The sequence below is a fragment of the Puma concolor genome, chromosome B2, assembly GCF_028749965.1.
Source record: "Puma concolor isolate L17-30 chromosome B2, mPumCon1.1.hap2, whole genome shotgun sequence".
NCBI lineage: Eukaryota > Metazoa > Chordata > Mammalia > Carnivora > Felidae > Puma > Puma concolor.
This window is the reverse complement of record NC_141671.1, coordinates 17,336,028-17,349,465: the sequence shown is the minus strand read 5'-3', so window position 1 is coordinate 17,349,465 and position 13,438 is coordinate 17,336,028. Positions and strand designations below refer to the sequence as shown.

General features: G+C 45.1%; 1 protein-coding gene across 1 annotated transcript in view; it reads right to left on the bottom strand.

The window, feature by feature from the left end:
• Positions 1 to 13,438, bottom strand: part of ADTRP (androgen dependent TFPI regulating protein) — a 65,986-nt gene that overhangs the window by 41,839 nt on the left and 10,709 nt on the right. The window contains exon 3 of the mRNA XM_025917311.2: positions 12,067 to 12,168. Within this exon, the coding sequence (XP_025773096.1) occupies positions 12,067 to 12,168 (102 nt within the window). The remainder of the gene's footprint in view (positions 1 to 12,066; positions 12,169 to 13,438) is intronic.

The window sequence follows — 13,438 nt, the reverse complement described above, 5'->3', positions numbered from 1 at the left end:
GTTTTCAAGCAGTGGCCCTACCCTTTTGCCCCTTATCTAACATCAGGCTTTCATCCTGTTTTGTTTTGTGTTGGTTTTTTTTTGAGAGAGAGAGAGAGAGAGAGAGCATGCGAGAGTGGTAGAGGGGGAGAGAGAATCACAAGCAGGTCCACTGCTTGGAATCCAATAGGGGGTTCTTATTCGATCATGACCTGAGTCAGATGCTTAACCCACTGAGCCACCCAGGCACCCCTAATTCTGCTTTTAAACATTCATAATTAGACAGCTGATTCTCTGAGCAGAGAGATGCAGATTTTTGTGTTAATGGAGGGTCTTTGTAATGGCATCCAGGGCATTTTTAGTTTTCAGTAAACGCTTAAAGACTACAACTATATCCACAACAAGAAAGGCAGGTACAAATACGCAAACCCCCACAAGTGAGAGAAGACATTCTCTCTACAGTCATACAAAAAGCAGGGTGTCCATAAGTTACAAAAAGCCTTAGACAATTGGCAGAAAGGTAGACTTTAACAATGAGAACAGGTGGACAAATTTCACAGAAACATGAACGAAAGCTTTCAAAAGTCTAAGTCCTACCCAAATGTTGATAACTCTAGCTCCTTATATAAGTATGTGTTTTACAGAGTCACAGGGCTCGGCCCAGCTGTCCACTCCTCACTCCCAGGTTTAATCAAGGCAGACTTTCGTGGGTAGAAATCAGTGGAATAAGAAGCCGCTATGTTTTCTGATACTCTCCGTCTTGATAAGTGAGAGAGGCATTTGTGATAAGTAAGAAAAACAGTCTGATTAAAAGGAAAGTGCGCTCAGAGGCGCCTAGATGGCTCGTCGGTTAAGCGTCCGACTTCGGCTCAGGTCACGATCTCACGGCTGGTGGGTTCGAGTCCCGCACCGGGCTCTGTGCTGACAGCCCAGAGCCTGGAGCCTGCTTTGGACTCTGTGCCTCCCTCTCTCTCTCTCTCTCTGGCCATCCCTGGCTTGGGCTCTGTCTCTCTCTCTCAAAGATAAATAAACATTCAAAAAGGATTAAAAGAAAAAAAAAAAAAAAGGAAAATACATTCAACGAATCATAGTTAGAGCCAGAACTTTCATTTTTTTTTTTTTTTTCTCCCGAGAGAGAGAGAGAGAGAGAGAGAGAGAGAGAGAGAATCCCAAGCAGGCTACACGGTCAGCATGGAGCCCTATGCAGGGCTCAATCCCACCACCTTGGGAACATGACCTGAACTGAAATCACGAGTCAGACACTCAACTGACTGAGCCACCCAGGTGCTCCAAGAGCCAGTACCTTTAACTGTGTAGTTTTCACGATTTTTCAAAATGCGCATTTCCAGCTTGGGTGTGTTTTGTTTGTTTGTTTGTTTTTGCAAATACTAGCTGCCCCTTAAGGCCGTCTCAGACCACTCCCTGCTGTTTCCACAGCACCGAGGGGAAGGCCTGGAATCAGGTCTATCATCTGCTCCTTGGTTTTTATTTACAAAGAAATTACGACAATAATAATAATGACCGAAAGCAATTTTTTTTTTTTTTAAATGCTATCCCTCCAGAACGCCTTATTTCTAATTCCGATGTACTCACAGAGGAAGAGACCTTGCAGGTAAGCAGTGGCTCGTAACTGCAGGACCAGAGACCTTTCAGGGACTTGGAGAGCCTCCCAGCCCTAGGATCTGTGTTGGGACCACCGTGGCATAGGCAAACTGAGTACGAAACGATCCATGTAGCAGCTCTGGTAATTGTAGACGTTCCTGGTCATGACTGCAAATGGTCCCCCCAAAGCTGCTTTATGGCAGCCTCCAAGCCTGCATGCATTTGGATGCATGGGCCCAATTACAGCTTCAAATTTGGAAGGGCCATTAGGTCCGCTGTGCGCTAAGCAGAATACAAAAAAGCCCACAGCCCCAGAAAAGGGAAAGAAAGCCCGCCAAGTTACCAGGTCTTCCCCTCCCCAGTCTTCCCCCTCTATGCAAAGTCACCCCCAGTGTCTCAAGCTAAGTCTCAGGGGAGTAATCTTGGCTTCGTTCTTTTGCCTTACGCTTTAAGCCATCAGCAAGTTTGTTAATTCTACCGCCCGAACACTCCCGAAGTCCCTCCGTCTCTGCTCATCTCCACACCTGGTTCGCGGGCCCCGGCACCACGACCCACACCTGGATGCCTGCAAAGGCGTCCTCAGTGGTCCTGTCACCTGCACAGTGTTCTGTAGATGGCAGCTGGGGCGGGCCTCTCCTGACACAGACCGGATCATGTCACGCCCCCGGCAATGATTCCGCAGAGCCTTCCCATGGCAAGAAAAACAGGATGCACAGTCCTCAGCCTGGTGTCCACGGGGCTTCATGCTCTGGCCCTGACAACCCCACCAGCTGCTCTCCGACCTGGTCGGCACCTCTCCCTTGCTCTCCCTTCCTCTGTGCCCCAAGCTCCTTCCCACCCTGGGGGCTTCATGTGCGCTTACCTCTGCCTGAACTCCTTTTTTGCCCCCTGCTCCCTCCCGGCTACCGGACACTCATCCTCACAGAGGCTTTTTTTCTGACCCACAAACCCACACTGTGCTGTGGGTCTTTCTCATAGAATACATAAAGTTTGTCCTTATCCATTACTTTAGGAGACTGTTTAATATCTGTCCCTTCTCTAGACTACACACTCCACAAAGACAGGGGCTACGTCTGTATCATATGTCATCCGGCCCCATACACACAGCACACGGCAGACACGATCTGGATGCCCAGCAAAGGCGCAAAAATATCCTGCTCTTGGGGCGCCTAAGTGTCCGACTTTGGCTCGGGTCGTGAACTCGCTTTCGTGGGTTCGAGCCCTGCGTCGGGCTCTATGCTGACAGCTCAGAACCTGGAACCCGCTTCAGAGTCTGTGTCTCCCTCTCTCTCTGCTCCTCCCCTGCTCGTGCTCTGTCTCTGTCTCAAAAATAAATAAAGATTAAAAAATAAATTAAAAAAAAATGCTCTGCTCTTATTTAGGCTCCTTAATTCATCCCTCCCTCAAAAGCACGGGACTAGGACAAGGATTTTATCTATAAAAACGAACAAGGGGGGGCGCCTGGGTGGCTCAGTGGGTTAAGTGTCCGACTTCGGCTCAGGTCATGATCTCACAGTTCGTGAGTTCGAAACCCTCGTGGGGCTCTGTGCTGATGGCTCAGCAGGCCTGGAGCCTGCTTGGGATTCTGTGTCTCCCTCTCTTTCTGCCCCTCTGTCGCTCATACTCTGTGTCTCACTCTGTCTCTCCAAAAATGAATGTTAAAAAAATTTTTTTAAAACAAACCAAAGGGCTGTAAGTATACGCCCCGCACACGTGTAGAATCACTGAGCATCAAAGCAGGATGCCCACTTTGAGCAAAGCTTTTACTCCCACTCCCGGAGCCCAGTGGGCCCCCCCCCCCCCCCAGGCCTCCCGGCTCAGCGTGCAGGACCTCCCTGGAGAAAGAGCTCTCTCTTGCCCCCATGTGCTCACTTCTGTGAAACCTTCGAGAAAATGGATGAATCTCATGAGTACCTGCAGGTGAGACGGGGGGGCAGCTCGTTAGAAAGTACGGTCGCTGCTAGGGCGCCAGAGTGGGCGAGATTTAGGACCGAGCCGGCAAAGCAAGCGCCCGTATACACGAATGTGCCCATTAGATCGTGAGAGGGAGAGGAAGGGCAGAGCGGGGAATTCAAAACTCAAGACAGAGAAGCGTCTCAGAGCCAGGAATCCATGCCATGGGCGTGCAGCGTGTGGGTAAGTGGAGACACCATCCAGGAGAGCAGACAGTGTCCTGCAGAAATGTTCTCCTGCTCGGTAACGCGAGCACCTGGAGGTGAGAGAGAGGTGGTGGACTCAGACAAGCTCGAAATTTCCAGCGGGGCACAGGTGACTGCTCTACAGGCAGAGAGGATGCAGAGACCAGGGAAGGGGGCTGGGGGCTGGGGGCTGGTTGAAAGTCCCGCAGCGGCTCCCTGCTCCAGGAGAGGACCGGGCTCCACAACTGTCTGAGTCGCTTCCAGTGGGTTTCCCAAGCAGCCACAGGCATGGGGGGACTTTGTGCTGCCTCTGTAATCAGGCAGGTGATGTTCATTGGAATCTGGCGGAGGAGAAGGCTCTCCCACCCGCCCACCCTGCTGCTCTTGGGCATTTTCACTTCTGTTCTGAGATCATGGGATGTTAGTAGCTCTTTCCTACCCACTTAGCTTTTTTTTTTTTTTTTTTTTCTTTCTGTTGGTATTTCAGAGGGGTTTAGGACCTCCCGTTATGAGTTTCTCCGTCCTGGTTATTCTTCAACACAAAGTCATTCTTCTTGTTGGTAGTGTTACACACGGTTGCCATGGAAGTAGGGATTAATTACATCACATGGGAGGGCAGACTCAGCAGCACAGCCTCAAGGGCACCAAATGATTTTAATTATTCAAATTCCTAGTAGCTACTTAGAAGACACGTATATCGTTTGGATATTAAAAAAATAAAATAAAAGTCTTGGACCTTCATTTTGAAACTGGGATGTATTTCCTAACGGGTATTCTGTTTAGAAATACGAAGAAATACTAGATCGTGGAATCGTAAAAGAGAGCCACTCTTCAGCACACCTGGGAAGTTCTCCAAAGTGGGATTTAAAAAAAGAAAAATAAAGAAAAACTTTCACCACTCGGGTCCCTCCCTGCTCTCAGGAGATGAAGAAAGCATGGGGCGCCTGGGTGGCTCAGTCGATTCAGCATCTGACTTCAGCTCAGGTCATGATCTCGTAGTTTGTGAGTTTAAGCCCTGCATGGGGCTCTGTGCTGACAGCTCAGAGCCTGGAACCTGCTTTGGATTCTGTGGCTCCCTCCCTCTCGGCCCCTCCCCCACTCACACTCTGTCTGTCTCTCTCAAAAGTAAATGAACATCAAAGAAAAGCACGCACTGTGATCGCTTGGTTGTAGTTATATAAAACTGTTGAGTGGATTGGTACTCCTTTGGCAGCTCATTATCAAAATCTGCTGTTCACCTTAAGACTTCCTGAGGGGCAAGATGGCTTTATTGCCCTTACTCAGTGAATTCTGCTCCCTAATCCCAGATTAGCTTTTCATTTCACTGCTGAGCCTGAAGCATTCACTCAACCTGTTTCCCAGGTGAATGTCTGTTGGAGAGTCTAACCCGCCTTAGATTAGGAAAGGAATAGGGCGAATAAAGTAATAGCTAGAAATGGTTTTAAACAAGAGGACAACCCATAAATAACACTGTAGTGATTAAACCTGGAAAAAATATCCACGGAAATATCAGGGTGTGGCCATTGACCACATTTTCATTCTTGGTTCAGGAGCTTTGGAACAATGCTCTGGAAAAGGATCTTTTCAGTGGCACACCATCCATTCAAGGACTTAACTAGTGTGTCCCTACCCTCCCTAAAGTCCCAGGATGAATCATGTCCCAATACCATTTTCTGATCTTTTTGGGCAGTCATGTTTTCGTTCTGACGTGAACCTAGTCCAGAATAGAAAATCTCCAGAGAAGATTTTAGAATGTAATGGTACAACAGATTTGAAGAAGGAGGAAGAGGCCACGAACCAAGGAATGTAAGCAGATTGTAGGTGGAAAAGGCAAGGAAACCGATTCTCCTGTGGAGTCTCCAGAAGGAATGCAGCTGTACTGATGTCTTGACCTCACCCCACAAGACGCATTTTGATCTTCTGACCTCCAGAACTCTAAGCTGACAGATTTATGTTGTCTTAAGTCATTAAGCTTCCATTACTTTGTTAAGTAGCAACAGGAAACTAATGCATGTAGCATTACCAAGGCTCTACCTCCCCTTATCACTCCATCAAATTGCTCTTGTGCAAGTCACTGGAGAGTTTAGTATTGCCAAAGCCAATGGAAGATTCTAACTCAGGTCATCTTACAATATCATCATACTTGACCTCTCGGAAGCTTCTGACATGCAATACTTCCTCTTTCTTGAAACATTTGTGTACTTGACTTCTGGGAGACCTAAAGGCATTGGGTTTCCTCCTAACTCATGGGCAGCCCCTTCACAATCTCCTTTGTAAAACTCTGCTTTTTCTCCCAGGCGCAGGAAATGGAATGTTCTAAGGCTTAGTCCTGGAGTATCTTCATGAGCTGTACTTACCCCTTAGGTGATCTTAATTAACTTTAAAAAGAATCATTATGATGTAGACAACCAAATTTATAGCACCAGTCCGAAAATCTCCCCAATGCTCAAATGGCAACCTGCTGTTCTGCGCCTCGATTTTGCCATCTAACAGGCATCTCAAACATGTCCAAACAGAACATGTCCTCCTCAACCCTTGCACTGTCCCTAGGATCTCCATCCATACCCTTTCCCCATGCCTTAGGTTAAAAGCCTTATCTCTCTTGGTGCATCTGGGTGGCTCAGTCAGTTAAGCGTCTGACTCTCGATTTCAGCTCAGGTCATGATCTCATGTTTGTGAGATCGAGCCCCAAGTACTTGCTCTACTGTCTGCCTGAGCCCTTTTGCCAAAATTTCCTGTGGCCGCCTTCCTCGCTTTATCCAAATTTCTCTGAAAATATCAGCTCACCACAGAGGCATCCCTGACCACTCTGATTGGCCTACACCCTATAAACCTACTAGTTTTATACACACACACACACACACACACACACACACACACACACTCCTTTGTCCCCTCACCCTGCTTTACTTTTCATTTTAATACTTTCACTCCTTGACATCATTCACTATTTATTCATTTATTGCTTCTCTCCCCCACTAAGATTATATATATTCTCCACAAGGACAGATTTCTTTGGTTTGTTTGTTTTCACATCTTTAGTGCCTAGAAGAGGGCCTGGTACATAGAAGCTACTCTATAAATGCTTGTTAGCACTGCCGTATGTTAAAGTTAAAGGTCTTGCTTATTATTACATACATTAGCTAGAAAAAAATATATATGGTTATATATTATATAAAAATATGTAGATATAATATAAAGGAGGCTCCCTATAGTGGGATAACATTTGATAAAAATGGTGTCCATCAAGGTACGGTTTACAAAGGTATTTTTGAGAAAAGTTTATTTCCAGCTATCTCACTGTAGGAGAGCTGCATGGCTTCCAGTGACTTTGGACTGTGATTCAAATATCCTCCAACAGATCTCACTTACCACCCTAAGAGTGACATGGGCTGGGGCACTCTACCAACAGGACATACTCTGGCTGATGTCTTACATCATGGGGACGCAGAGGTGGATGGGAGGTGGAGTATCCCATGAGAACTTGACCAGGTCCCTCTTTCCTTTCAGATGTGGACGTTCTGGTTAATAATACTGGGGTGGAGGTTGTTTTTGTATTTTTTTACTGTCACAAATATCCTCCCAAAGATGCTACAAAACACAGCCTCTGCATTTAGTAAGTTAAAAGGCTGAGTGGGAATATATATGTGTACGGTATACATATATATATATAATATCTATAGTTTAGGCTTTTTGCAGTTAGGACACATATCTCACATTTCACCCCATAAAGATGAAAACAGATCTAAGTATATCATAATGGCTTTTTTTTTTTAAATGAATAATCCTTGGGGAACCTGGGTGGCTCAGTTGGTTAAGCATTAGACTTTGGCTCAGGTCATGATCTTGTGGTGTGTGAGTTCGAGCCCCGCGTCGGGCTCTGTGCTGACAGCTCAGAGCCTGGAGCCTGCTTCGGATCCTGTGTCTCCCTCCCTCTCTCGGCCCTTCCCCTGCTTATACTCTGTCTCTCTCTCAAAGATAAATAAACATTCAAACATTTAAATGAAAAAAAATTAATGCATAATTCTTGATTCTGTCTTTTCGATTTGAACTGAGCATCAAAATCATCTAGGGGTCCTCTTTCCAGGCATATGCTCAGTTATGCCAGGAAAGGTTAACTTGAGTCCCATAAATGGAATTTATAGACTCAGAGACTTCCCAATTCACAAAAAGGTCTATTCCCTAAAGGCTGAAAACCACTGAGCTATCCATAGATATCTAGATTGTGGGTCTCCTCTGCTCAGAGGCAGGGCTGGGATGAGGAATCAGGAAGGTATGGAGGATGGGTTGGTAATTTTTGACAACAAAGTGTGGCTATTTGGTACTGATAGGTCCACAGCTGACCTTCTTTACTCATCAGAAGTCACCTACTCGGCAGCCCAACTATTTCACACCAGGTTTATGGGTGGGAGAGAAAAATCTGAGATTGGGTCTGAATTTGTGCGAGACAGCGTCTTGCATGCTATGAGGGAGGAAGAAACTGGAAGGTTTAGAGTTTCACTGTCACGACATTTTGACTCCCCAGCACATCCCCAGAGAGGGCCCACTGGCCTTCTAGACATGAATCATGTGTCGGTCACAGCCAGGCCAGGACACAGGGGACATAGAAGCCCTCCTGTCTACGTCATTCATTTGGTAATAATGACTGACTTCTGTATGACGCTTCATATGTCAATGTCCTACGTTCGTATTGAGTGTTATTTTATTATTTCACCTCTGTGTGTATATACTAGCCTCAATCAGATTTAAGGGTGCTTGAAATCAAAACCCTTGTCAAACATTGATCGTGATGCTACACACATAGTTGGTACTTAATTATTTTTTTCAAATGAATAAATGGCAAGGCATTTAATAACTAAGAAGCCATATCTGGCACCTGCTCCAATTTAAAGAGCCAAGGTAAGGCCTGTCTCTTAAGAGCAGATGATTTTGAAACCTCTGTTAACACGAACGAAAGCTTTTCCGTTCTAAAATTCTGTGACCATGGATTGAGAGTTTTCTATGACCATCACATATCGATGCCATCCTTGATATTTCATAAAAGTGCTTGCACATGCGTTCTCAATAACTGGGTACTATTTTCAAATGTAGAGGGGCTCTGAGGGGGGTTCTCTGATCTATTTCAACTCTCCTTAGGGGCAACCTGAACAATGTAGGTTGGTTTCCAGAGAAATAAGTTCCCTAGCTCTCTTCAGGTTAGGATCTGATGGTTTCCTCAGTTACTGAGTCGTCTTCCTGCTATTTAAATCTGTCTGCTCTGGTTCTATCTTTAGTAGTCATTTAGATAAGACCCAGGGAGGTAGTGTTTTCCCCAGTGAAACCCGGAGGAATACTTTGCTGATCTTCCCTTTCTTTCATGAAGACTGGAGAACCACTCAGCAGTGAGTCAGGTTGATCTACTTGAGTTCCTAGGGCACCAGCAAATGGCAGCCTGGCAATGGTGAATGCAAATATCTCATGTTACTATTTGGTTTGACTAAAAAACAAGGGTACAAAAATGTCCATGAGAGATGACAGTCAACTCTGAATGACTCTTCTTCAATGATACACCTCCAAGGAGCTAGAAGGGTCAGGCTGGTAGGGTTTCAAAGACCTGATGAATCATGAAGGTTTTATAACCACACTGTGTCAAAGGAGAGAGTGGTATTTCTTAATATGACAAATACTACTCATAAAGCCCAGGGCAACATCACAAATGGCAACAGGGGAAATATTTCAGGGCTAAGGCTAGAATCACAAACATGAGGACTGTTGTGAAATGAGAGAATCTTTAAGGAAAGCTTGTGACTGGCTATGGACAACAATAATCCTTATCTTGTGGAAGAGAAGAGGGGGTGATTCCCTTCAGAACAAGGCCGGCCCCATATGGAGACGACTGGTACCAAATGTCTAGCCTAACCTCTCATTATCACCCTGGCTGCCACAGTGGTGGTTTCCAGGTATTCACTCCTCTGGATTGTCATGGAAGGACACTGTTAGAATTTAGAAAGAGTCAACAAGTTGACCCAGTGATAGCCATTTTCATATTCATTCCTACTGGTATTTAAGAAATTAGTAGCGAGCATTCCTCAAGGCAATAGACTAGGAGAATTTAATAATTAGGACAGAAACTAGAGACAGTAAGGGACACAGTCTGGGAAAGAGGGATGAGATGCAGTCTTGAAGACACTGGATTTGGAGCAGAACAAAAGGAAGCATGACACTTTGAAGGTGACCGCATCAGGGACACCCACTGTTGGTTCTGCGATGCCGACATTTTTCCATCAAGGCTCTGTTGGGAGTTTCTCCAATTAAACGAACAGAAACACAGGAGAGTCTGTGTCTGACCCAAGACAGCTTGCCTCCCCCTCTCCTCTCTTTGTCACCTGTGTCACTCCTCTGTTGACTCTAGTCCTTTCTCTCTAAGGGATTCAAGTTACTTAATTGACCAGAGGCCACATAGAAGGGTCAACAGAAACCCCTAGATTGTGAAAGCACAAAAATATCTTAAGACCTCTGTTGTACAATATCTGCCTTGCTAATTAGTTTGTGGATATGATGCACATTATCCAACTATCTGCTTCCAAAATTATCAAAAATCCATATGGCTGCTTAGCAAGGTCACAAATGCCAGGCATCACCATTACAACTATTTGGAAGAAGTCCAACTTGACTTCTATGTGGAAAATGGAACCTGCGAGAGGTAGGGAAGCCTGTAATCGTTGTAGGAAAACTTCTACATGAACTCACAAAGCCAGGAAAAAGGTGTTTGACATATGTGTTTGGCTCCAAATAAGAGATATTTCCTAGACTCTGCCTTTATATTTTAATAACATCTAGCTCAGTCACTTGTCCCCAATCACTTCATTTTCTTAAGTCATATTTTGGCTTATGAGCATACAGATGGGGATTCTGGACTTTTTTTTTTTTTTTTAAGTGAGAATTCTCACTTTGCTATGTTAATCAAGCTGAGTGACATCTTTTTGATTGCCTGGTGAATTAGGAAACCCGATCGAGCCACAAATTTTGCACTTATTGTACTAAAAAGCAACAGTGAATTAGCCTTGGATTTAAACCCAGCTGTCCCATTTTTGAGCTTGGTAGCCCCACGCAAATCACTTAACCTCTCTGAGCTTCTTCTTCTTTTTTTTTTTTTTTTTTTTGTGCAAAAAATCAGGATTACAGTTGTCATCTAAAGAAGGTTGTGTGAATTAAATGAACTCATATTTGAGGAACAAGCTTAGCACAGTGTATCGTGCCATTAAAAAGCAGAAATATTCCCTACATGGGTATCTGAGATTAATGCTGATGGGAAATTGGGAAGGTGAGGACTGGTCTCACCAAAAGAAGGTGGTGGAGGGATCCCCGAGAGGTGGGACTCATTTAATGTGTTGTTTTTGTCCCGAACTCGAAGTTAGATCAGAACTTGCGTATCTTTGTCAATTAATCATCAGTATCTCACTGAGTACATAGTAAAGGTGAAAGAATATATTTTTCCAGGGGTAGGGCACACAGAGGGGCAGAGTTAATGCAATGAGTTGCTTTTCCAAATTGGTAATCATCTGAGCTTTAAGACAATGTAAGGATTAGGAGCAGAAGAAAGTTTGTGAGCTTGAAGAGCTTTCATGTGATGTTGCCTCCTTCGTAAATATTGAGAGCTGAGCTAGGACTTTGAATGATTAGCGCATGCATGCAATGCCAGTGACTCAGACCTCCCCTTTCATCCAAGACCTAAACAGCCGTGTGCCAGGACCACTTGTCCAGCTCACTGTCACTGGCGTTCAGATACCAGTGACCTGAATATCTCAGAACAGGTTCTGTTTACTATCCAGCCCCTCAAAAATAAACACGCGAATAAAAAACGAAATGGGAACATATCCACAGAAATGTGTTAATGATAATTCCAGTTGCCATGTATAGCCCTATCAAGTATTAGCTAAGAAGCTAAGCTGTGTGAGCTGCTCCTTGGATGCTGGGGTGGATTTTTTTTTAAAGGTTGCTTGACTTCTTTCCTAGATCAGGTTTTCATTACATGCCATTTGCTGAAGTCACCTCTCTTTCAGGACTGCAGCCGCCAAGAGGTTGCCCGTCCTCATGGCTGGGTGTCTTTTCAATGACTTCAGAAGTAACTTGGCAAAAAGGGTTGCCTCGACATCCCCTCCGCTCGTGGTGGGTCCAATTACAGCAGCCATGTTTGTTCATTTTGTATCCTTACTGTGCTCTTGAAATAAATAGTGATGGGATGGAGAGTGAGAAGTGAACAGGATGCTGGGGGCTGAGAAGTTTGGAAACATAAATAAGGCACTGTGGAGTTCTTAGTACAGAGGCTGTTGCCTTTCCAAAGTCACTGAATTTCCCCCTCACTCACCATTGCATGATTCAACCATTCTGGAAAGATATCATCTAGGGCCTTCGGGTAAACGAGCTCTCGATCGTAGAGAAAGAGGATCCAGAACGACAAAAATACAAACTGGAAAATAGAACACAAAAATAGCATCATTAAATTTTTTTGTCAGTCGGAGCTAAGTTAACCAAGGAAACATGGCGAAATAAGAATAGACACCAGTTTTAAAGATATCCTCCAGACACATTATAGAAATGTAAAATGAAGACAAAATTCCTCACTGTTGAATTGCTAGGTCCACTCTGGGGATTCCAGAGAGCTGGGGATTAATTATTTGTCATCGTAGCAGACAGGGTGGATATAGATAAACAGGATTCACCGACTCTTAAGTCATTTTATTTTATTTTCATTTTTTAAAAAATTTTTTTTGGGGGCGCCTGGGTGGCGCAGTCGGTTGAGCGTCCGACTTCAGCCAGGTCACGATCTCACGGTCCGTGAGTTCGAGCCCCGCGTCAGGCTCTGGGCTGATGGCTCAGAGCCTGGAGCCTGTTTCCGATTCTGTGTCTCCCTCTCTCTCTGCCCCTCCCCCGTTCATGCTCTGTCTCTCTCTGTCCCAAAAATAAATAAACGTTGAAAAAAAAAAAATTTTTTTTTAATGTTTATATTTGAGAGACCGAGACAGAGCATGAGCGGGGAGGGGCCGAGAGAGAGAGGGAGACGCAGAATCCGAAGCAGGCTCCAGGCTCCGAGCTGTCAGCACAGAGCCCGTCCCGGGGGTCAAACTCACGATCTGTGAGATCATGACCTGAGCCAGGTCAGACACCCAACTGACCGAGCCACCCAGGTGCCCCAAGTCATTTTATTTTAACCAATGACCTCTCTTGTCTAAGCTTTCATCAGAAATACTGAGAGCAGCCACACGGGGTGGTTTGAGTCTTACAGTTTCCTTACCCATCTAAGTTTGAAGGCTCAATGCTAGAGGATTCAGGACAAGGATAGGTGGAAAGAGGCAGCCATTTCCAAGCACAGATTCTGCTGGGCGGCCGACGGGCTTGATCCCAGTTCATTCCCATTCTGCCCGATGAATGGAAACAGGAGCCACGTCATCGAAACATGGACCGTATCAGCAGATACGCTCACTGTCACTGGCATATGTTGTACTTCTTTCCAGGGTCCATTCATTCAACAAAATGAATGAGGCTCTCACTGTGCACCCCACACGAGATATTTTGGACAGACTGTCTCGCTCTCTCCCCAATTGTCTTTTCCACGTACCAACTCTGAAGTTCTCATACCCTTTTTTTTTTTTTTTTTATGGTTTCCACTTGCAGAAGTAACATATGCTCATTGTAGCAAGTGAAACAAGATGTATAAAAGGAAAAATGAGTCATCTGTC